The following is a 26,829-nucleotide window of genomic DNA, read 5'->3' as shown; positions in this document are numbered from 1 at the left end:
TATATTCTCTCTCTTAATATTATGTATCTGAAATGGTCAAAAAACTAAATTCAAAATTTAAAAGAAAAATGTGCTTTATTCCCAGTAAGACTAGGCTAGTAATTCACTGATTCACAGAGTAAACTGATTCTTTACTTTTTTTCTTTATTAGCACTGTGTGTTTTCACGTAAAAAAAATAAATAAAGAAAGAAAAGATACATAGCCTTATTTAAATGAAAGATGGATCAAAAGGACAGCATCTTGGGTACATCACTTTTAAAAATGAAGGCAAGATGCATTAGACAGAATTAAGGATGTGTGTAAAGTGTCAGATTGAAGTAAGATGTGTAAAAAAGTGAAAGGAATTTAAAATACACAATGCATAGGGAGGAAATGAGAAAAAGAAATGTGACAACTGCCTGGAATAAAGAAGTGGCATAATTTATAGGGTATGACATACCCCAAACTTAAATTCTAAAGAGTAATGCTTCCCTAGAAAATTATAAGCAATTGAGTGAGACGAATAACGCTGAGATGCTCTCAAAACCCAAGGGGGTGAGTGGATGAAAAGAGTTGTTGGTATTAACTTTGATAGTAGCTTTGCATGGGCGTGTGTAGGTGTGAGATTTTAGAAAGCTGAAGGTGACACAACACCTCCATGTTCCTGCATATCAACAAGGCATTTGCTAGCTGATTTTGATGCGGGTCAGCAGTGTACTCCTGGGTTATAAAGTATCGTTATATCTTTGGCGGAAAAGAAACAACTGTCAACGAACACTGCTGCTCTGAAATCAAATTAAGAACTTTCTTTTTTTTGAGGTGGAGTGTCGCTTTGTCACCCAGGCTGGAGTGCAGTGACACCATCTCGACTCACTGTAACCACTGCCTCCCAGGTTCAAGCGATTCTCCTGAGTAGCTGGGATTATAGGCGTGCGACAGGACGCCTGGCTAATTGTTGCATGTTTAGTAGAGACGGGGTTTCATCATGTTTGTCAGGCTGGTCTTGAACTTCTGACCTCGTGATCCACTCGCCTTGGCCTCCCAAAGTGCTGGGATTACAGGTATGAGCCACCGAGCCCAGTCTAGAACTTTTTTTTTTCTTTTGCCCCAAATTTAAGTCAGAGGAACCACTTTAGAGAATTCAAATAATCTCAATGTTCCTAGGTTTGAAGGAATGAATGTTTAGTAGTTTTTATGAATTTGGACCTGTTTCTTAGACTACCTCTCAGGGGATAGCAAAGTTCTCCTCTGAATGACTATACTACAATTTAGTCGAACACCAGGATGGTACACATGTGAGAATGTAATTAGCTGGGTGCAGTGATGCAAATCTGTACTTCCAGCTACTCAGGAGGGTGAGGCAGGAGGATTGCTGAGTCCAGGAGTTCAGGGCCAGCCTGGGCAACATAGTGAGACTCTTTCTCTAAAATAAGTAAATTAATAAAATTTTAAAAATAAAGAATGTGAGCGATGCATTGGGGGCGTCAGTGGTGTGGCAAGGAACAGCAAGAAGAACGTGAAGGAGAAGAGTGAGTATAGCCATAAACATTGTAAGCGGCCTTGATTGTTGTGCTAGTTACAAATACCGTAGCCCTGAGCTATTGCACGTCCATTAAACAGCTTGCCCTTTCTTACATGACACAGTGACACCCCAAAAGGTCTATCACATTGCACTTTCCTTTATTTGCTGATAAATGAGTTGTGAATAGTTTCCTCTAACAATTACAGCCAATTGCGGAAAAATTTGAGTAGCAACAACATTTTAACCCATCATTCGGTATCTATGTCACAGCACTTTGCCTTTTTAACTTATTAAAAGAAAATATGTATAAATGTGATATGGGATACGAGGATGAATAAAGGAGAACGAGGAAGTGGAAATACTAGTAATAAGTTTGAACACATTTGAGAATATTTAAGTCCAGGCACGACAGCCTAGAGATACCTTGTCTGCCACTGTATCTAAAAGCTAAGGTGTAGTTAGGGATCTCATAGTAATTTCTAGTTCTTTGCGAATGCTCCCTTTAATAAGAGACTTAATGGTCAAGAGAGATATGCCAAATATGCCTTGGCTTACACTGACTTCAGGATGTGAGATGCAGTAAGAGCTACCCTTTATTGGAGACTCTTATTGTGCCAGGTACAATGTAAAGTATCTCAAGTACATTATTTCGTTTAAAAATCACGGCAAGTTTAATGAGGTAAGAATATCAATATTTATTAGGAAAAGAATCTGCTCAAGAATGTAATCTGGTCAGAGGCTAGCATTCAAACCTAATTCCTGACTGTATTATCTTCTACTACTGTGCAGTACTGCCCAGGGAAACTGCTGAGCACCATCTGTGAAGCCCAGGTGATGTGCCCCTGCATTAGGAAGACGGTGGTGAAAAGAAAGGAATGGAGTGTATTTGAAAGGATCTGACTACAAAAAGGTAGGTGAGAGAAAAGGGAGGAAATAAAATTGACCCCAGAGTTGAGATGAAAAAGACAGGAGGAGCAGGTAGCAACCCGTTATGTATTTTGAAGGTGTGATTCAGAAACCCCAGGAAGCAACTGAAAATTGAAGTCAGCCTTTTCTTTTAAGTTCTAACTTCTGAGTCAGTAAATTCTAGAGCATTGATTCTCTATGTTCTAGGAAAGTCAACAGTGCTATTTTCCCCTGCTCTAGTAAGTTTCATGTAGCAACTGATCTAGTTTTTCTCGGTATAACTATGGTGCCCTGAAAATATGCCATCATCTATAACATGTAACTATGTTTACAAACCCTAAAATAAACAAATGATACAGAATAAAAATGTAACGTTCACAACAGGTAAATCATAAACTTGGTTCACAGTCAAGGCAATTAGATTTTTGTATACACGCAAAGCTAAAGGGTGTGATAATAACAAATATCCATGTTTTATCTTCATTCATTTATTGCTTTCTTCAAAAATTTTATATTTTCTTTTAAGTGTAAATCACTTGTTTTATCTCTACTCTTTTCTAAAAAGCTACTTTTGGCTGGCCGCATTGACTCATGCCTGTAATCCCAGCCCTTTGGAGGCCAAGGTAGGCAGATCAACTGAGGTCAGAAGTTCAAGATCAGCCTAGCCAATATGGTGAAACCCTGTCACTACTAAAAATACATAAATTAGCTGGGCATGGTGGCACACGACTGTGTGGCAGGAGAACTGCTCGAGCCCGGGAGGCGGAGGTTGCAAGTAAGCCAAGATCATGCCGCTGCACTCCACCCTGGGCAACAGAGCTGGAGTGTGTCTCAAAAAAAAAAAAAAAGCTACTTTCAAATATTATGGGAAGCTCATTTAAAATAAAATACATTAAACTTCCACCAACCAAATAAGATCAAATATTCATTTTTAATAAATGGCTTAGGTTGTCAAAGTATCAGATGATAAAACTAGGCAAGATGTGAGGCAAGGAAAAATATGTTTTTACAAAGGAGAAAATTAAATGTCTGAATGTTTTAAGAATCAAAACAAGGAAAAAAAGTAAAAATTTAGTCTAAGATTCTTTATTGCTGTAAACAAAAGCATTTCATAATTATATAACTGTAGACAATGCAGAATAAAAACTTCTGAAGATACATGTAATATTAATACTAAACAATCCTTTTTAACCATGTGCAGCAAAGTAGGAACTTCCAGAAAGCCTATTATTTTGTACATATCACTACACATTTGTCTACGATGTCTATGTATTTATACATAGAAAGGCTTGTAATACCAAAACTAAGAGCTAAGCATTTATTAAAATGACTGAAAACCTTGCTTCAGCAATGCAATGATATGTGGCATTTAAAGTATGACGTGCATTAATGTGCAACATTTCAATGAATTTTAATGCTGTATTAGCTGCTCACCTTTTGCATAATTCCTTTCTCATAGTAATAGCGGAGTGAACGGCTAAGTTTATCATAGTTCATAGCGGGCCTGTTTTTCTGAATGCCCCAACGTCGGGCCACCTGCCACCAAAAGAGAATTACATTGTAGTGTTGAGTTTTAACTTATTAGCTTGTTTCATAAAAATTGGTTAATTAATTAATTACTTCCAAACCCACAAAAAATGTTCAAGTCAAGGATATAAGTAAAGTAGCAAAAGCTACCGTCATCTGGATTTCCTGTGTCCCGGTTTGCTTTTTTCTTTTTTTGAGATGGAAGTCTCACTCTGTCGCCCAGGCTGGGAATGCAGTGGCGCAATCTTGGCTCACTGCAACCTCCACCTCCCAGGTTCAAGCAATTCTCCTACCTCAGTCTCTCGAGTAGCTGGGATTACAGACCTGTCTAAATTTTTATGTTTTTAGCAGAGATAGGGTTTCACCATGTTGGCTAGGATGGTCTCGACCTCCTGACCTGAGGTGATCCACCCGTCTCAGACTCTCAAAGTGTTAGGATTACAGGTGTGAACCACTGCGTCTGGCCTGGTTTGCATTTTAAACCAGGCGGGCAGTGATCCTTCTGAAACGCTACGATAGAATTCTTTGTTACTATTGTTTTGGATACAAAATTAAATGGAAATAAGGGAATGTTTTTACAACAGGACTGAACAGGCTACAATTCACCAAAATCACGAAGTTTCTCATTTTGAGATATACTGTCTGTTTTTTCCTTCTTGGTTTTTCAGACAAAAACTATAAAGAGCAGCTTAGTGATTTCCTTGTAAAGGTGTTTTACTGAGGTTATGATAAACCAAAGAAAAAAAGATACCCTTCTCAATACTATAGAAAGTGAACAAGTGACAATGTGTGTAGAAGAGGAAACACTATACAAATTAATAAACCAAACTGCAAATAATTTTTATTGCCTAAAGGATCAGCGGAATAAAATTGTGGGCAATACTAAACTGGTGAATTAAGCATTCATTTAGAGAACAGTAATTGGATGCTAAAAATAAGAAGGAAGCAGAAAAGGTCACCATGTATATGAGTCCACAAACAAAAATCTCTAAAGCAAAATGTCTACTTTGTTGTTTAGTAAAAAGTCTCATAGCTTTTTATTATGTGGCTTTGGAGGAGTAATGTATTAAGTTAGAGTTCTTCAATAGTGCTTTAAAAAAAATCCTCTCTTCTCAATGTGTTTATATATATCCCTACCTCATCACCACCCCAGGCTAGTAAAAGCATTACACAGAATAGGGTAGCTTGCTTTTGCTACCCCAACTAAAGTCGCTCACTCATTAATTTCCGTATTTTATTACTCTGAGCAGAAACTGTAGCTGCCATGCAAACCTAGGCAACCCCAAGAGGGCATGATCTAATAGGGCTAGGGAGCGCCTTCATTTCCATAAAATTCCAAGTTGTTGCTATGTCATATAGATCATTCTGTCTCCCTTCGCTTTCTTAGTAATAAACTTTCTCCAGGCTTGTTTTTTTACTACCTTTAAAAATACCAATCCTAGCGATTTTCTCTCAGTAATTTTTATTCTCTGAAGACATAAAGTACTTTCATCACATGCATCAGTATGCTTTTTAAAGAGTAGAGAGATGTGATGTAACAGGGACAAAATTACATATCCCAGCAGACAATCACAGTGGCAGGTACATCTTAATTCTCCAAAGATAAACTTCATTTTAACGTAAATTTCTGAGCAATAGTGAATTGAAGCAGGGATGAGGGTGGTGGGGGGCAATAAGAAATGAAAGCATTTTTTAAAGAAAATCTCATTCAAAAACCTAACTATGGATATCAGTGAAACTTTAATTAGGCATAGCAGCGGAAGAGCATGCAAACCTGGAGGGGATGTGAAAATGAAGTATTGGTATCCCCTTAAACAATGATTTCTGAATTCATTGATAAACGATTATTTTCTAGAAACTCATCAGGATGTACCTAGAAAATAAAATCCTCACAACAGCTCTGAGACAATGTTGTGGATGTCTCTGGGGGAGAGAAATAGGATTTTTAAACATACCACAAATGGAGTTCGATGATTATCATGCTGATTCATTCTCAGCATCATGAATATATTTTGTAGAGGTAGGGTTTTAACTATATTGGCCCGGTTGGTCTCGAGCTCCTGACCTCAGGCAATCCATCGCCATGATGAAACCCCGCCTCTACTAAAAATACAAAAATTAGCCGGGTACGGTGGCGCTCACCTGTAGTCCCACCTACCGGGGAGGCTGAGGCAGGATAATTGCTTGAACCTGGGAGGCAGAGGCTGCAGTGAATGGAGATCGCACCACTGCACTCCAGCCTGGGTGACAGAACGAAATTTCGCCTCAAAAAAAAAAAAAAAAGTTGTTTCCTGGAACAATTCCCTAGGAGTCAGGATTAATTCAAAAATAATATTTCATTATCTCAAACATCTCAGAAAAAGAGATATTTAAAGATTATGTGTTTTCTAATGTTACCCAGAACACACTGAGCATATAATCTGTGCAGGCCTGGAGTATCACTCAGTCATTTTGAACTGAAATATAAAGAAATGAAACCCAGGCCAGGCGCGGTGGCTCACGCCTGTAATCCCAGCTCTTTGGGAGGCGGAAGCAGGTAGATCACGAGGTAATGAGATGGAGAACATCTTGGCCAACATAGTGAAACGCCATCTCTACTAAAATACAAAAATTAGCTGGGCGTGGTGGCATGCGCCTCTAGTCCCAGCTATTCCGGAGAACTGCTTGAACCTAGGAGGCAGAGGTTGCAGTGAACCGAGATAGCGCCACTGCATTCCAACTCCAGCCTGGCGCCTGGTGACAAAGCGAGACGGTATCCAAAAAAAAAATAAATAAATAAAAATAAAAGGAAATGAAACCCATCAGTAATTTCAGCAAGATGGCTTCAGAGACGTCTTTCGCCGACTGTGCTGACAAAGGCACCCAATGAACTGCTGGGCAGTAGAGGGAACAGGGTGACCACAGGCCACACAGACTAAAGAAATTTCACAAGCCCTTTCCAAAGAAGAAATTTAAACAAGACCCTACAGACATTGCCTGATGGAAGTAATTGCAACAGTCAGCAATGCAGCAATCAGACATGGGATGTTTCATTTTGAGCAAAAAGCCTTAGGAGACATTCAGTGCTTATTGCACAATTCCCATTGAGTTAGTTATTATTTGGAAATGCTCTACTGACTCTGAATTAGCCAGCCCCTTTTTAACTTTATGAGGCTGCTACAGAAAAGTTATCTAGATGTCAGTTTGTTGTATGGAAAAGATGTAATTCTACTTCTTCCCTACATTTAAAAAACTCCGTAACTCAGAATTTGATGAAACGTAATGGTCATCTGGTCAAATCTCCTACTTACTCAAATCTGAACGTCATAAAAGTCAACAGCTGCAACATAAAATGGTTAATCATTTGCAAAAGAATTTTTCTTCTGAGTGGATCAAGAAATATTGGCATAATTCAGTAACTTTTTCCTATCTAACAATATATGGCAAGAACAAAAAAAAAAACAAAAAACCTGCTCAGTTTATTTTAATCACAGGTGGAGGGAAGTAACTGTTTAACTGATACAAATCCCTGTTGAATGTGCTCAGTTCCAGCATGAACCAACTCTTGCAGTGATTAACATCTTCCATGAGGTGAAGAGCACACAGTCCTATTATGTGAAAGGCTTTTAAATTACTGTGTTAAATATTTCTAGTCTCAGTTTTTTAGTGCTTAACATTTTTGTGGTTCTTTCACCTACATCGTTTATCTATGAAAAAACTAATCTTCTTTGACAGCTAAGTTTTAAACACACTACAGCATTCAAACACCCAAACATCATCCTAGATAATGAGAAATTTCAAATTCTTATAATGATCGTTCTGTATGTGTGTGCTTGGTATGGGGCAAGGGAGATACTGCAAAACTACCACCTAGTGCTGCTAAAATACTGATACAAACTGAAGGAGACTTAATTGTTCTAACTGGTACCTCTTATGTCATACTTTCAGTACATTCTTGAGTCAGATAATCTTTTAAATCTTAAATTATGTAACCTTATCTTCTGGACATCAAATTAGGGCATATTATCTAATTACAATTGAATACATGGTTTAATAAAGACAGAAAATTTAAGATGGATGGACCCAGTAGTTGAGGGTGTGGATGTTCAGTGTACATGAAATTTAATCACTTTGGATTTCAAATATTTTTTAAACTTACTGAATTTTTCAGTATTACTAAAGTATTTAGATTCAATACCTAATATAATCAGTCAGAGGTATGTCAGAGCTAAAAATCTTCCATTGCTTTCTTGGCTGATATAAACTAAAGTCAATTTTAATAGTAGCACAGAAAGAATCCATAGTAATAAAGACACAATAATTTGATATTAACTTTACCTTTCCATCAGAAGTCCAAAAATGCTATTGATGATTTACACTAATAGTAAATCATCAATAGTAGCCTTAAGCCTAAAACTAGTCCTGGGAAGAATAAAAACTGAAATTCTTCCCAGCAATACTTCATTTGTATGTGGGGAGTGGGAAGGAGAGGATAGTTGAAGTGAGTTGAAGGTGTCCTTCATTTCTTCACACAGTATTATCTCCACCCAGACTCTTCTCATTTTAGTAATTTCTTATGTGCTATGGCAACATTTTAAACTTCATCCCAACCTTCCAATGGAGTATGCTGGTCCAGCTGACTTGGAACAAGTATCACTGACAAAGGAAAATGTTTCTGCCAGGCCTGTGTCTTGTAAGAGACACTTAAGGGCTGAGAAATTTCCACTGTTGCCCTTGCATGCCTTTATCCACCATGGCTGTTTTACCCCTATCTTCTTCTGAACATGACATTGGTCTCTAAATGCTCCTCTCCAACCCTCATGACAAAATCCAGGTTGTCCAAATAATAACTGCTAATTGGAAAGAATAATCCTTCCATCCCCAAAACCAGTTGACTTTAGCAGACATCGTTTCTCTCTCCTAAAGACCATAAATCTTCCTGCCTCTTTCTCTAATTGAGATGCTCCTTTATAAACCTTGAAGCCAGACATTCTTAAATAAAAGTGCAAATGATGCTCTGGTTAATTTTCTCCAACATCAATTTTGAAGGATTGTATTAGACTGAAAGGAATATGCAATATATTGGTGATTTTAAAGGTAGACACGCTTTATCTTAGCACATTTTTTAACTCAGGAAGTTTCTCTAAAGTCCTAAAATGCTTCAGAATACATTTTTGGTGTATCAATCAAATATATCAGTTTCTTTATGTTATAACATGTCTGAGTGTCCTAATTAAAATCTATTAACTAACCTCTTCAGGCTCAATCAGCTTAAATTCCATGCCTCGACCAGTCCAGGCAATAAAATGAGAATTTGAAGGGTCATCCAGAAGAGCTACCAAAAACTGCCAGAGCTGAAGTGATCCTCGACGTTGGTATGTGGGTCCTTCCCGATACATTCCTGGCTCTTGTTTGATGTCCCCTGAATTAAAACATTGTAACATTTCTATTATTAGCAATATCATGCTATTTACATAAAATTTACATTAAATCAGTCACTAACATGGTTAAACCACAATCAACCACTTGGAAATATATGATTAAAAAGGAACTTAAAACAGTTAAATGGTTGAATATATTATTAAAGAAGAACTTAAATTACTTAAATGGTTGAATATAAACAAGCAAGCTGTACAAACTTACAGATAACTATATATAACACAGGTGCAGAATAAATCCTGGGTCAATATAAATGACGTGCATCATTTACTGATGAAATTATTCTGGAATTATCTTTTTAAAAAATTGATTTATTTAAAAAACATCATGTTTAATCAGACTTCTTTGCTTTTATTGTTAATGTCATTACCCACTGCTCTAAGCAACACTGAAGAGGGAACAATCAGTCTTAAGCTCTGGGCATTTTATTCATACAAATTAAATTCTGCAAACTATAATTTATAAATAACTTGTTGACCTGCTCATGACAAACTATCAAAAATTTTAATGCAAATATTTCAAAGCAAATTTAATAGTATCCTAAACTGACTTAAGTAATCTTCACTTTATATAAATTAGGAAAATCTTGTGGGTAATTCGGGGCATACTGCATTACAATAGTACTATCCATCCTTCACAACATCATGTACCTTCATACTGAAGCTACTACTTTTTTAACTGTCAACAAACAAAAATTCTCTCTCATTTTTCTTTATCTCTTGCTGGTATTTCACTCACTTGAATTTAACTTGCTATTGTTTTTTCTAAAAGTTCAATTTAAAAATGCATGCACCAGAGATTTCTGTAAGTATGTATTTTTAAGCACAAGTTGATGTTAGATTTATTTGATATTCATATTTAGTGTAAAAATCTGTTAAACAGAGCACAGCAATAAAAGTGTTAGTGCTGCAATGCTTCTGGTATAAATCTGGTCAGTGATCTTAATTTTACAATAAAAAAATACAAAGTTTTATGACGTCTGATTATTTCCTTCTATCTCTAGCCACATGTCTCAAAAATATGTGGAACTGCTCACACTGGGGATTGAGTGTCTAGGGTCCTGCAAGTATATCATTGTTTATGCATAAATTACTCTTCCACTAAAGAAACAATTCAGATAAAATATATCTAAGCCTATGTAGTCACACTACCTGTGAATTATAAAATAGACCAAATCGCACACTTTTTAAAACTTACCCATTGTCAGCAGAGAGATATATATCTCTTAAAATAATTATAGAAAGGGCAACATTTGAAAAGCCTAAACCAAGATATAAAATGTATGAGTCAATCGCTGCTAAAAATCATTATGTTGTTTTGGTCTTAACATGATAATACAGAAGTGTATCTTCATATTGATTTCAATGACAGTTTTATTTATCTCAGTTTTTCCTTCTGAGTTTTACAATTTATTTTTTATGGGAGTAACTGAGCAATTATGCAGATAGAGTGAAACATTGTGAAATTTTATAGTCTCTATATTGCTTATGCCTATAAATGCGACTGATCACACTGACCATGTACAGTAAAAAAATAAACCCGTTTTCTTTCTTCTTGTTCCACGTTACTTATAAAATACAAGACAAACACTATCTTCCAAAAAATGTTTTATTTGTATAAAATTTAAGAGCATTTAAAAATCGAAGGGAATAATCAAGTCAGCTAGTTCTCTAAATATTAGTGTGACCTTGGCCTGTCAGATTATACTGTCATTCTGTCCATAATTTTGAGACAGTTTTCTTCCTTATAAGCCCTTATTAATTTTTAAGATCTCTGAAATATGAAGCTCACCAAACATGAAAGAAACTAACGAAGGTCATTCCAAGAAGAAGAGGCCTCATAGTTTGTCTGAAGAGAAAAAGCTGTATTTTAAGAATTCTGATGCTCTGCTAATGTTGCTAAATAGTACGGTTCACCCCTCTGATACGAAAAGCTTAAAACTAACATCTATTGTAGAATAAAACCAAAAATGTTATTCCTATAGGGTTTTTTTTTTTTTTTTTTTTTTTTTTTTTTTTTTTTTTTTTGTTTTTTGACCTTGAGTGAATTTTTAAAGGGAGGCTAAAGAAATAGATCTTCCCTAGATTTACCAGCCCTTCTGAGAAGGGTAAGGGTGGCAAAAGTCTCAGGGAACACAGGGTAGTCTTCAAGCAACTAATTAGAAATTGAAAACAATCTGAGCATGTACTTTGCTGTTTAAATAACGACAACTTAAAACTTCAGGGAGTACCCAAGTCATTACAGTCATGATCCCCAAAGTTTGTGCAATCAGCTAATCAGAGGGCCCCTGGCTCGTTTCCTGTTAAACAATCAAAGCAGGAAATATGAAGACCAGTGTGAAGAACCACTAAATCAATTAACTGTTTACTTTTTACCCAAGCTTCCTCAAGATGAAAACTTTTGTCGCCTTTGTCAAAAAAAGAAAATTCTATTTAACTTGACACCCTTTTCTAACATCTGAGACTTTTGCATTGCAATAGCAAGTGATGTTAAAAAGGTAATGCTTTCCTAACTCCCTTTCAAGCAATTGCAAAGTAATGCTACATTAGTAACATACATCTTCCCCAGGAAAAAAAAAAAAAAAAAAAAAAAAGGGACTAACAATCACTAACTAAATGGGCAGTTATGTTGTTCCTGTGTTCCATAATGCATCTTTTCATGAACAATAAAAGAAGAGAGGTTGCATTAGTCATCAGTACATCCACGGTAGCACGCTTTCTGCTCTGCTTTGTTAATTACAGGATCAGCTTTCAATAAATCTCGAATAACAAGCTGCATGTGCTCAGCAGGGCAATGGAAAGCCCCCTCTTACTCTACGCAAAGCTCAGCAAGAATGATGCTCTTTGGCTACTTCTCCAAAAATGGATTCTCCCCTAAGACAAAAGAAAAGGTTTTTTTACTAGGGGAAAGAAAGAGATAAATTGTAATAGGTCAACGTTAGCTAGAATTAAGTGCATGATGAATTATGTGCATAGAAATCTTTATGTAGGGATGTCCACGGTTTTCAGAAAAGGCGAAGGTTATCACTCCATCTTTAAAAAAAATCAAAACTTGAAGCAAAGTGTAAAACCTACCATCGAATTTTTCTGGGACAACACAGGTATCATCATAAAACTGCCTGGGGCCCTTTTCAAACATACAGCCTGTGGATGAAAAAGGAATACATTTATTCGTGATAGAAATGAAGCTCACAAACACTTAAAAAATAACCATTTAACAAAAAAATTGTGATAGAACATTACTCTGCCACCTTTCAGTTCCTTGACCCTTGTCATTTAACCTCTGTGCCTCAGTTTCCTCATCTATTAAACAGGAATGAGAGTAATACCACCTACCATGTTATAGGTTTGCTGTAGAGATTTAATCCCTTATAGGGATTAAATGATTTAATATATGCAAGCTTAGAGTGATGAATAGTACACAGTGATTTATATAAAAGTTAGTTATTTATATTATTGCTAACCCAAGCTAGAGCTCACGTAAACATTGGCAAGGATTTATAACGTATTGTCTCCTTTTTCAGATTAATCTAAATTTTATTGTTCAATGAAAAAGTGAGAAAGCAAGGTGAATTACTGCTATTTACTTTACATTATTCTCTGATGCTCTGAGACAGATTTATTTTATCCCCTTACTTTCTTGTGGAAATATTTAGATGGGTTAACCTTACTGTACTCAATTAGCAAGATAAGAGGAAAAACAGGTTTCCTTTTTTTTTTTTTTTTTGCTGTAACATAACTAAATCCACAGAAAAAATTATAAAATAAATCAACAGCTTTTCATAATAATTTCCTTTCCAAAATATCCTCTGCTGTGAACTTTTGTTGTTGCTATCTTTAATTACCAGGAATAAATTTCATAGAGTTTACTTTTATTTCTCAAATGTATTGCTCTCTATGGTCGGTATATAATATTAACAACAGAAGCAAAAATAATTACACTGCATTTGTGCAAAACTTTAAATTTCATATATTTTATATTTATCATCTCATACTGTCCTTTAAAATTCTACTAATATCATTTACACAAAATAACCAATATTAGATCTAGCCTAAAATGATGCATCAAAGTCAATCTTATTAAAGAGACATGGAGTGTTTAGGTTACAAACCATGCATATATTTCAGAAATCCTTTACTGAGGAGTATATCCAGATGAAATCATTTTTACCATTACCTTTTAAGTATCAAAGTCCCTTAGAGGCCAAGCTTTCCTACCACAGTTACAACAAGCCTATCCACAAGGAAACTGCTTCTCCAGGCCTCCTAGGTGAAATCTCATTCATATAAATTATCTGTCCAGGGTTGGGCACTGTGGCTCACGCCTGTAATCCCAGAACTTTGGGAGGCTAAGGTGGGCGGGTCACGAGGTCAAGAGTTCCAAACCAGTCTGGCCGATATGGTGAAACCCAGTCTCTACTAAAAACACAAAAATTAGCCACGCATGGTGGTGTGCATCTGTAGTCCCAGCTACTCTGGAGGCTGAGGCAGGAGAATCACCTGAACCCAGGAGGCAGAGGTTTCAGTGAGGCATGATCGCGCCACTGACTCCAGGCTGGCAATAGAGGTAGACTCCGTCAAAAAAAAAAAAGTCCCAAAATGTAAAATCCAGAACATTTAAAGGTGAAAACCTTTAATTTGATGGTGTTTTATTCCAAAACTATGACTAGATCTGTAAAAGCAAAACCAATTATTCCTTGAAGATACATTTCAGCAGTTTATAAATTAGGCTAATCTATAAAGCGTATGTTCTATTTTAAAAGAATGTGGTTGTTGGCAAAAACAAACACAGAAATCCACTTTTCAGTTGTTTCTATGCACGTGACTCATGTTAACAACCCAATACAAAACAGCAGTACTTGAAACATCATTTTACTTTGGAGATAGTCTTAAAACAATTGCTTAGGAAACATAAATGATTTTTCCCAGATAATATAATGAAATGACATCATGTTTGGGATGTCTGATTATTCTGAATGGTAGTTACAAGAGATTTCAATGATGGAGAACTTAACTTCTGTTCTGCTGGGATGAGCCAGGAAGCCTTCTTGCCTCATATAAATGGAGTGGCAGCTAGGCACTTCTGAAAGAGGAAACAACATTGGTCAAAAAGAGCCTGGAGATGAAATGCTGTGGTTATCAGTGGACAGGGTGCAGACAGAAAAGTTACAGAAACTGACACGGGTTCCCATGTGGGGAACACGTCAACATATAACCAACATTTCGGGTAGGGCCCACACATGAAATGAAAGAATGAAGAGTACATCGTGGTGAATGCTGATTCTCTTGAACAGTAATGTGCATTTAAAGTGTTATCCAAATAAACCTTGCTAAAGGTCAGCTCAAACAGCAAACCACATGAACGTGATGGCATCCTTGAAACAGGGTCACAAGTTTTAAATATGTGCCAGGACATTTACCAGATAAATTTGTATAATCCCATAGCATTCTATGAATATAGCAACATTTGAAACATTTAGAAGCTTTCAAGTTGAAAATACTGTAAAATGTATTATCAAAAGTTTTATTATGCTATTATACTATGCCTTCTTTATATAAAGTATTATGAAGCCTGTAATTCTGACCATATACAAGACAGAGTTAACATTGTTTCTCAATATCTGCATTTATAACAGGATTGTGGTATAGTTAATCTTTCGGGTTACCAAACAGTTAGCAATCCATTTCAGCCCAACTTTTTAACCAATGATACTTTGAATTAATTTTTAATGCTATTTTGATTTATTGCCAGGCTTAAGGTCCCTTAAAGCAGCTGGGGCTGGAAGGGACAGTGTTAATAACTCTGCGATCAGCTCAGCAGCTGCTTTGAGGGCAAGCATTTTGTTGTACTAATGTTGACACCCTGCCACAAAATACTTTTATTGACTGCTGCACACCTGGATTGCAGCTATAAAAACAGCTGGCTGACTCTGGAGGCAGCTAGAGGAAAACAGATAGGCTAAACTCTATTACATGTAAGTGTGACTAAATGCAGTCTTTCCTTCCCAGAGGGGGAGGAAAGTGGGGAGGAAGGAAATACAAACATTTCTGAGAAACTCACTATTTAATGTCAAAGAACACCTTATAAAAGTGTTATAACTTATTACAAAATTAGCATAATCCTGGAAAACTAGACATTTTACATCAAATTTGAGATGCGATGGATAATTTCACTAATACATACTATTCCTATTCCAATGGCTGATTTGTTGTTTATTGCTATATTTACTTTATAATATTCCTAATAAATTCTATTAATCTATGATATTTTAAGATATACTGGTTTAAAATTCATAATAAATTAATGACTTATATAAAAAGGCTAATGCCAGAATCTCTATTACACTTCCAAAGGCCCAACTTGTGAACTAAATTCTCAAAAAAGCAATGAATGGCAGTTTAGAAATGTATGGAATATTGTGTTTTTGGCAATTCCTATTATTATTTGTACTCTAGTGCTAGCTCTAAAAATGGAGACCCTTGGCTAGTATTGTTTCAACATGATCTATACTTAAAATTGGTGTCCTTTATACAGCCCAGAGGAGGCTGAAAAAATATGGCTAAGAGAAGATTATTCCCATAAAGTAAGTAAAGTCATGTTATCCTAAAGTGATATCAGTTAATTTATGACTATCAGAGTGGGTCAGACGCTAATCAAATTGTAGAAACATTTCCAAAGTGATTATTCAATCAAATGACTAACATGGTTAATTAGGAGCCATAAACATTGCTCTGAAGTTCATCAAAGTAATGACTTGCCCAGAAAAATTACTGCTAATTAAATTGCCTGCTGCTTTCATTTCTACCTTATCTAATAAAAAATCCAACCAATGAAGTTTGGCATTACATTTTAACTTTTGTTAAATGCTTGACTATGATCCAAACTAGCTAAGCGGCGACTTCAAAGGCAAATGTTTTGTGGCAGAGAAAGGAGGCATTGCATATGCATTCACTTCTGTTTTTTCACGAATAAAATGTACAAAATTCAACAACGATAACAAGCTGTAGTTTAACCCATGCAAAAATATTAAGATGACAGCTTATTCACACTGTCTTATTATGCATCCACAGATTGCAGTTTTAGGGTAATTAGTACAAGTACAACACAATGGTTATAAACATGCACCTTGTCATCTCATAGAGCCGATTTTGAATCTTAGTTCTGACATTGCATGGGAATATGACGTTTTGTTTTTATTTAACGTCTCTAACTCCCAACTTCCTCATCTGTAAAATGGGAATTATAATAATGACATCCTTAAAAGTGTTTTTGGGAGGAGCATATGAAGTAAGTTATGTGCAACATTTTGCACAGTATCTGCACACTGTAAAAATTCACCATATGGGACTTATTATTAACAACAGACTCTATTTTTAGGTGATCCTCACAAATATTTAAAATGAGTACTTTAACCACAGTACTTAAAACTAGAGATAATTATATATCTAAATAAGTTACATTTGTTATCTTAATTTGCTGTTCTTAAATTACATGAGATGAATGATTTGTTGATTATTAGTATACTTATTCTGGAATATTTTTCACAAATCTATTAATCTATGATATTTAAAATACACTAAAATTCATTATAAACTTATGATTTATACGGTTTAAAGCCAGACTCTCCACTAGATGCTTTAACTATTTGGGGGTACCTCTTTTGAGCTTCTTTTTACCATATCACCCCCCATCATGTTAGCTCCTAAAGGGCTCTGGCTTTAAAAGTTTTAAATTAAATCTAAAAATTAAATTATGTAAATTTAATTTAGGACAAAGAATTTTATTTATTTCAAAACTTGTGGATCAAAGAGCTCTATGACATATTAGTACTGGCCAAATCAGCTTACAGAAATTAAACTGCCTATAATTTGTTACAGATGAGTTCATGGTGATGAAAGCTGATCTAATATGCTGCAAAAATTCAAAGCAACAAAGCACTGTTGTCATTTTAATGCACTAATCAATGTAACGGAAGTTAAGAAGAATAATAAACTGCACCCCAAATTACCTAATTTGATTAGTCTTCATATTCAGCAACATTAGTAAAGCTCTCTTCCAATTAAGATATGCACACAGAAATTTTTTTAAAAATGTTACCTTCTTCTCTGTCTTTTGATTTGCATTTTCAAGGTATGCTGGGAAACATAATATTGATTTGGGAAGCTTTACCAAAGGCTTGACCACAAAGTGCAGTTCTGAATTTGCACATCTAAAATTGCTAAGCACTCTCTGATTTGCATATTTGCTGCCTCTAGGGCAGAATGGAGGTTCTCCTTTAGGATAGAGTTTGCTTAAAATTTCAAGGAGCTACATCAGGTCACGGCAAAAAAAAAAAAAGATTTGCCGCAATTATCTGAGATATCTGTACAAAGGTCGCTGAAATTGCTCTGCTATCAAATAGTAAGCAAATCTGGAATTATTACATATTGTAAATGCTAAATAAGGGAGAAAAACAAACAAGTCTCTTTCATTTGATGCTTCTGCTTAAATTCCTGTAGCAATAATGAGTGTATAACTTAAGCATTCGAATGTCTTAGAGTAAATGAGAAATCTCAGTAAAATATAAATGTTTGATGTCGTATTTTAATGTGGATTTGCTTTCCTATAAGTATATAGTGCAAAGTTGGATTGCCTATACATTTTACTAACTTCCTGTGGATATAGTACTACAAAGTCAAGTCCACATAAACTTGTCTATTGTATATGGATGATTTCTAAACCTTGGCACATTAAATATTCAGAACCAAAATGTATATGTGAACACATATCTGAAATTATCATCTGCTCAGTAAAAAATGTTTGTATCAGTGCATACCTAGGAGTTTCAACTAGTTTTTCAACTAGTTATCAAATAGATAAGGTCTACTATCTAAAAAATACTGAGTTGTATTAAGAACTACTGTCACCATCTCATTCAAGAAAGATGAGCATAGTGGTACATCTTGCCAATATTTTACGTCTTTTAAACTTAGTACTTTACTAGATTTTTTTATTTGCTTACTTCTTCTCATTTCCTGGTAGGCTCACAGTTTATGTTTAAAATCCAAAGGTTTTCAAGGGTGCATCAATAACCTGAGTTTTATGCAGATGTGTTTAAATGGAAACACATCACCTCTATGGCCATATTTTTAGCCTGCTCTTCCAATTGTCAGATGTCAAATTGAGTGTAGTCAATTGAGAAAACTTATTTTATGAAGTTTCCTAGAATGAATGATAATGGAAATAACATTTTTTTTTGCCTCTTTTACCATACATGACCACTCTATTGTAGAACAAATCTAAAAGTAATTATCTCCCAAACTAAGGACTTGTGTATCTGAATTCATGTGATAATGATAGCAAAAAAAGTCAAGTTTTATAAGACCTATTTGCTGTTCATCAGGAAGCTCAATGTGAACATAACATCTTAGTTACTGAACTTGATGTGAATGTAATGACTTAGTGAACTTCACATGAACGTAACATCTTAGTTACTGAACCTCATGTGAAGAAGGCAGCAAAGCTGGAAAAATCCTGACAAGGGAGTGATGAATTTAGTTTTACCTCACTCACACTTAGATGGGATCTTTCTCTTTAGGGTTTCCAGTAAACTGTGAATATAAATAATGTAAAATCTGCAGAGATATTTATTTCACATGGCTCAGATGTACTGAATCTACTGTTGATAGACTGATCCACGAGAACTATGTTAGCTTTTAGATGGTTTTAATATGCTCGTAGTAGCATTTGCAAAATCTTAAAAAAATAAAGAGAGAAAACTAGGGACCGGACATGGTAGCTCACGGCTGTAATCCTCGCACGTTGGGAGGCTGAGGTGGGCAGATCACCTGAGGTCAGGGGTTCAAGACCAGCCTGGCCAAAACGGCAAAAGCCCTTCTCTATCCACTAAAAATACAAAATTTAGGCAGACATGGTGGTGTGTACCTGTAATCCCAGCTATTCTGGAGGCTGAGGCAGGAGAATCACCTCAACCCAGGAGGTAGAGGTTGCAGTGAGCCAAGATCACACCACTGCACTCCAGCCTGGGTGACAGAGTGAGACTCCATCTCCAAAAAAAAAAAAAAAAAAAAGTAGGCTGGGCACAGTAGCTCATGCCTGTAATCCCGGCACTTTGGGAAGCTAAGGCAGGAGGATTCATTGGGCCCAGGAGTTCAAGACCATCCTGGGCAATATGGTGAAACCCCAACTCTAACAAAAATATACAAAAAGTTAGCTGGGTGTGGTGGCATGCATCTGTAGTCCCAGCTACTCAGGAGGCTGAGGTGGGAGGATGGTTTGAGCATGGGAGGCAGAAGTTGCAGTGAGCCCAGATCATACCACTGCACTCCAACCTAGGCAACACAGCCAGACCTTGTCTTGAAAAAGAAAAAAAGAAAGGAAAAGAAAAGTGAAGAAAAGTAAATAAAGTAAAATAAGTAAATAATGCACTTATCACAGTTATCTGAACTTAGGTGCTTTTTAAAATTTAAGGCCACATGGTAAAAAATAACAGTATAAAATTTTATCTACACAATTATAAACTTCTCTTTAAGCACCTGGGGATGTTTTTGGACAGTATCCACACAAACAATGACCAGATCCAAACCACATTAGATTATTTATCTACTAGGCTCACACTATTACACATTTTACAAGACTGTGATAGTCTTATAAGCTAAAATTTTAAAATATAGCAGAAGTGATAGAAAACATAGGCACAATTTTAACTTTGAGTATTTCTTTCTTTTTTTTTTTTTTTTTTTTGAGATGGAGTTTCACTCTTGTTGCCCAAGCTGGAGTGCAATGGTGCAATCTCAGCTCACTGAAACCTCTGCCTCCCAGGTTCAAGTGATTCTCCTGCCTCAACTCCCTACTAGCTGGGATTGGGATTACAGTTATGTGCCACCATGCTCGGCTAATTTTGTATTTTTAGTAGAGACAGGGTTTCACCATGTTGGTCAGGCTGGTTTTGAACTCTTGACCTCAGGTGATCTGCCCGCCTCCGCCTCCCAAATTTCTGGGATTACAGGTGTGAGCCATAAGCCCAGCTAACTTTGAGTTTTTACTTCATACTACTATATTCTGATAATCAACAGAGGTTTAAAAGAAAAAATGATACAGGATGCCATCAGCTGCCAAAATGGGTCACACAAAATTCTGAAGTGATAGTGTTTTAATGTGGAACTTCAATGCTAAATTTCTCCATTGCTGGAATCTACATGATTTGAAAAAACATACCATGAACAGCTTTGTCCTCTTGTTTCCATCTCTTTTTAGATCACCACAATATTCAGATAACTTTTTCTATTTGCTTTGAATATGAATAATACTAACAATAAGTTCAGCATGACTGTTTCCCTATAGCAGAAGCAGTGTAACAGTATAGTATCTGCTAGATTCACATAATATGATTGCTTTAAGAGTATCAGCTCTCTTATTTTATCTTATCCTCTAGCCCCAAATATCATACTTTTAATTATTTGAAATAATGTCATCTTAATAAAGGACTAGCCATCTTTGAAGATGTAGTCAAAATAAAATCATGTCAATGGAAATCCTGTATTATTGCCTGCACCCCATTACGTGCTAAAAACTGTATCAGTAACTTTATGACCATAACTATATTTAATCCTTACAAAAACACTAAGAGATGGGAGTTATTTGCCCTTTTATAAATAAGGACGCTGAAGGCATAAGGGGTTACAAAACATGCTCAATATGACACAAATTGTAAATGGATGTCAGGCTCAGGATTTAGTATAATATTTCCAGTGTCATACTAAGTGAGTGGTTTCATTTTTTAATACTAAGAAAAACAGATGAAACAGTGAACCATACAGACCCACACACTAAAAAAAAAAAAAAAAAAAATCTACCAGAATAGAGAGTTCAGAAACACCTTTAAAGAGAATAGTTAAATGAATCATAATAATGCATATTTGTTTTTCTTTTGGTTTTGTTTTTTGAGATTTTTCATATTTATCTTTGAATTACTCTCTTGTAAAATTTTCCAGACTCTTAGAAACAACTAAATGCAAACACACACACACACACTCGCTAAAAACAATAATGTTTATTTAATCTGATAAGAAATCCTTGAAAATTTTTTCAAGTTATTCAAGTCCTAGTTAAAAATGTTTTATGAAATAAAACTTCTCTTTTCCTCAAGCCTATTAAATAGTTAACTCACTTACGTATAGAAATCATTTAACTGTAAAAATTCTCCAACTATATTCGAAACCAAAAAAGCATATACTTACTTAAACACTTTAAAAAAAAACGTTCCCTTCATTTGTTCACATTCATGAAACAAACACAAAGACACACAGAGAGAGAGAGAGAGAGAGAGAGAGATACCCAAACATGTACATTTAAATTGCCTCATTTAATTTCAAATCTCAGTTCCACTTATAGAAACAGTTGTATGTTCATTTTACCCACTTGAAATAAGCAGTCCTGGGCCTAAACGTCCTGGTTGTTTTATTAAAAAAGAAACTAAAAGTCTCACAGTATAAAAGCACTCCACCCTCTTCTAATTGCCTTTTTTTCCAAGCTAGTACAACTCACAAGCAGATTATCCATCCCTTCCCCCTTTCCTGCCTGTAAAATCCAAGTTAGACAAACATTGTGGGGCTGAAATGACATATTTGAATGGAATTCAGACCCACCAGTTCCTGTTTATGTTTCTGATTTGAGAATGTTGTCTTCTCATTCACTATACATTAGGAATACTGCAAGGCCATAAATAGTGTCAGGTTACTTGCAAGCAGGACCAATGAGCATTAATCATTACTTCAGTCAACTGGCAAAAGCAGCAGCTGATGGAACACTACACCCTTCAGCTCTGTATAAATGGACATTCCAGAGAGAGTGAGTGAGAGTGTGTGTGTGTGTGTGTGTGTGTGCGCGCTTGTGTGTATGTGTGTGTTTCCTTTCTGTCTCCATTTTATGAATGAAACTCCAGGCTCTATAGCGTCCATTCATGTAAGAGAAATGCCTACGGGGCTCTGCCCCTAGAGATCAATCAGTCATGGGTAAAACTGATATGATTGGTTTAAGACAGCCTTCAGCCTTCCATTACTGACTTAAAATGCAGTCCCTGTCCATTTGACCTGTGTTAATGCAAAAAGAGTAAATCCAGACTGTACTCTCAATCCTCAAATCAAATCACTAGCCAATGCCACTTACTGTAACTGCGGATTTAGAGCATATTTAAGCATTTCTTAGAAAAACTGATATAGTAGGTCAGAGTACTGGTTTGGGAGATTTGCAATTTTAACTCCAAAAGGAATGAGGAAAACTCATATCAGACATGCTAAGCAATAAAAAGCAAAGTCAAATTGAGAGGCCCATCTATGACTTCTATTATAATAACAAAATCAATTAGGAAGACATCACTGTCACTTTTCACAATTGAAGCACCTAAAAATCAGAGATTAAGTGATCCACTAGTCTACAAATCACTGGCTGAGTAAAAGAAAATTATCTTTGGATGTTGAGAAAGAGATAGGATGCTAACATTTTCTGAAAGTTCAATAGCTCATTCTTTAAAGTTCCCAAGCGATCCTACCCTTGAATTTCTTTCAGCAATCGTTTTAGAGTTAGGGGAAAAAAAATAAGCTGCCTTGTTTCAGGAGAAAATGTAGCCGTCAGCAAATGATGTTTTAGAATGGAATAAGGCCACAATTTGGCCTTTGGAAGTGTTACATATCAAGTACAAAAGGCCAGAGTTCATGGAATCATAATCATTGCTGCACCGGATATTACTAAGATGGCAATATTTTTAAATATCCAGAGTTTTTAGGGGGAGGAAGCAGTATATGAGTAATTATGGAAATACTTTATGAAGAGTCAGTCCTATCCTGAATAGTGTTAAACATGGAATGGGTTTTATCAGGCATTTGTAATTTGGTCTTTGACTCCAAAGGGAAAAAAGCACTTTTTTTCTTTCAGTGACCTGAAGCTACGTGAAAAAAAAGCTGCAGTAAACAATCCCTGTGTATATCTCTAAACCACTGATCAACAGATCCTTACCATGCCTACAGAAAGGAAGGGGAAAAACATAAAAATTGCCCGGTCTTTGGCTTTAAACCTGTGAAGGATTATTATGGGCTTATGATACATATTTAACCTCCAATTTCTAATATCTGGCAAATAAATAAATTTATAAATAAATAAATTTATGGCCGTATGTTAGAGCTCAAAACTAAAATACTTAACATAGGCAGGTGGAAGATGAACCCACCATTCAGAAAAAAATATAGGACAGAGGAAAATCACTAAACAGTGAACATATATTGAATTATTAATTTTTTGCTAACTTTTTTTTTTCTGGGGATTTAAAAATACTCAGTATTTTCTAAGGAATTACTCTTTAAGGTGGTTCAAAAATATGTAAATAAAAATGACAAAATGAAGATGAATATTTTAAAATGTCATATTTCAAATGTAATTTTTTAAAAATATGCTGCCTAACTTCCATTATTCAATATATTTAAAGTCTGATGACTGCAATACATGAAATACAACTTTATAATTATTAGGGGCTGGATATAAAATTCATGATAGGTTGATTTGAGTAGAACATGCACTATCTATATTGAAATAATTTGTTTAGGTGTTCAGAGTTCTAGATATTGTGGTTTTTATAATTCTAGGCTTTCTCCTATAACTATATAAGAGGGAGGTGGGCCTCAAGACAGACTGTGTGGCTGCTGAGGAGAGAAGAAGGCATTCTTTGGTAAAAACTTGGTGGGTGACTCTTCCATACTATCAAAGGGAATATGAACAGAAAAATACTATCCTACTTCCTTTCCTCCTTAGCTGCCTAATTAGAATCCCAGCAATAATACATTTTTTAAAAAAAATAACTAAGATAAAATAATTTCTTCAATGTGAAAACACTGAATTGTAAGTGAGAGTTGAATGTTCAAACAGTGGTGGGATGTGCCTGTAATCCCAACCACTGGTGAGTCTGAGGAGAGAGAATTGCTTGAGGCCAGGAGTTAGCAACTTACCTGGGCAAGACAGCAAGATCCCATCTCTTTAAAAAAAGCATCAGCCAAAACAAAACAAGACACACACACATAGAATGTTCAAGAGAGAGAAATTATTGATCATGGGCTTTCCATTTTGGAAATAATGAAGGCTGCTAGTTTATGGCAAGGCTAGGGATGTTCAAAGTAAACATCAGTTACCTTTATTTCTACTCCCTGTGTTCCACCTGAGTTTAATTAGTATCTTTCAAAAGCTTCCTTTTGCAACCACTGCATTCTTTGTGTTTCCTGGATAATATTTTTGGTTGTTCATGTGTGCCCCAATTGTTCAGAAAGGATGAAAGAAAAATGTATCAGAAAACATATATGAGGTTAGTTTCCCTAGAATACATATCTCCTCTTATAAGTAAATAATAATAAATTGTTTTTTAAGGTAAAATATCCTAATGACACAATTTCGGAGGTATGGCTAGATGAGTAGTAGTAATAAATGCAATAGTAACAGTTTGGAAATAAACAACTGGGATATTTTAGCTGCCTGAATGTTGTTATTTTTTTCTTAAGTTCTGTGCAAGCTTAGTCAGTTGATCGAGGCTCTGACACCTCATCTCCAAACCCATGAAACACTACTCATTTAAAATATTTTTATATAGATGTAGAAAATAACCATGTTGTTCTCGTTCCATTACCCAATGATTTAACCCTGTAACTTTCACTTTGAAACCATATTATAAACTCAGCAAGTGGAAGCCCAAGCAATGCTTACTACTACAGACAGCATTAGGAATTACTTCACCACTTTGCCTTACTATTTGATTAGGATGAGTATCCACCAACACAGCAAAACATCCAATAACATTTACAACATGAAAACATTCCTCTCTTGCCACTTCAGAAACCCGAGTATCGAGATTTCTTCATTAAAGTGCCAACTTGGGCCTATGTGAATACCAGATATAACTGTCAGCTGTGACAGATGAAAGTTAAACATACTCCAGTTTTAACATATTTAACATGAGGTAAATATTTTTTCAGTATTTATTTCATCATTTTTCTGCCTACTCATAATTTTTCAATGTGCTAAGGACAGATAATCGGTCTCTAAATTTACAGGCTTTTCTACTGGCTTTTGTCAAAGCCCTAAGGTAATAAAGAAGTATATGAGCAGCTTGGGAGGAGTTGTTGGGTGAACAATGGATGGATTTAAAATGAATGGGTCAGGCACGGTGGCTCAGGCCTGTAATCCTAGCAGTCTGGAGGCTGAGGCAGGCAGCTCACCTGAGGTTGGGAGTTTGAGACCAGCCTGACCAACATGGAGAAACCCCATCTCTACTAAAAATACAAAATTAGCTGGGCGTGGTGGCATATGCCTATAATCCCAGCTACTCAGAAGGCTGAGGCAGGAGAATCGCTTGAACCTGGGAGGCAGAGGTTGTGGTAAGCTGAGATCATGCCATTGTACTCCAGTCTGGGGAACAAGAGCTAAACTCCATCTCAAAAAAATTGAAAAATAATGAAGATTGGAACAAGCACCCTATTCCTCAAACACAGCTTTCTTTACATCTGTTTTAGATCCTGCAGTCCCTCATAAGCTTACTTGTGAAAAATGGATTCAGCTGACAGTGGTCTGAACACCACCGCTCAAGGCGAAGTGTAAGCCATTGAGCCATCAAGGGCACTAAGAAAGAAAGAGTGAGGTCCAATGAGAAGACTTAAACTCTCAGTTCATGCAATCAAAGAATTTATAGCTTGGAAGAGCCATTAATTAGCCACTTTTTCTTCTCATGACTTTTCAACCTTTTTCCAAAGAGGTATTGCAAAAGATCACTTCTTTGATAATCTCATTTCTTAACAATGCTTGTGGCATATTTTATTAAAGAAAGTAGAATGCATCTTCATCGTTTATATCATTGAGTTGCTATATTTTTCTACTTCACCACGGTGAACACCTAACATTTAGAGTAAAAAGTGGGCACTATTTAATGTGAATTGTGCTCCTACCAAATTAAGGAAAACATACCTCGCATCTTCAACAAGATGCTCTTATTACGCCGGATCATACAAAACACTCAGTATTTCCTTTTAATCTGAACAACTATGTAGAAAAACAAACCATGAACTCTGCACTAAACTGAGAATTAGAAAATCCAAATTTTAGTTTTGGCTGCTTCACAATATATCTGTGTAACTGATAGTAAGTTACTTCATTTGGATGAACCTCAGATATTTATTTGTAAAATTTGGGTGTGGAGTAGAAGTTTGAAGTAGGTGAACTTCAAGACCTTTTATGAATAAAGGGATTCAGAATTCTATGAAACATGTATTTTTGTCAACTTTCCAATTTAAAACAGTGTGAACAACATTCGCCACCAAAGTGTTAGGTGCCTCCAAATTGAAAAAAGGCCTCATCAGTATCAGCAGGAGTGGCTTTAAGAAACACAATTTAAAAATGCAAAAATATTTTCTTTGGCAAGCACATAATGTTGACTTCTCACCCCTAC

The 26,829-nt window shown here is 35.7% G+C and overlaps 1 protein-coding gene across 5 annotated transcripts in view; it reads right to left on the bottom strand.

Annotated features, from left to right (window-relative positions):
* The window catches only part of ETV1 (ETS variant transcription factor 1), a 94,497-nt gene that overhangs the window by 3,957 nt on the left and 63,711 nt on the right, over positions 1-26,829 (bottom strand). For all 5 annotated transcript variants that reach the window (XM_032287065.1, XM_032287064.1, XM_032287066.1 and 2 more), the window contains 4 exons: positions 14,367-14,435; positions 12,428-12,496; positions 9,167-9,336; positions 3,843-3,944 (listed from right to left, as the gene is read on the bottom strand). In XM_032287065.1, the coding sequence (XP_032142956.1) occupies positions 3,843-3,944; positions 9,167-9,336; positions 12,428-12,496; positions 14,367-14,435 (410 nt within the window). The remainder of the gene's footprint in view (positions 1-3,842; positions 3,945-9,166; positions 9,337-12,427; positions 12,497-14,366; positions 14,436-26,829) is intronic.

Source organism: Sapajus apella, unplaced genomic scaffold, assembly GCF_009761245.1.
Source record: "Sapajus apella isolate SASKATOON/1434 unplaced genomic scaffold, GSC_monkey_1.0 scaffold19, whole genome shotgun sequence".
NCBI classification, from domain to species: domain Eukaryota; kingdom Metazoa; phylum Chordata; class Mammalia; order Primates; family Cebidae; genus Sapajus; species Sapajus apella.
This window is presented reverse-complemented; position numbering and strand designations above follow the sequence as displayed.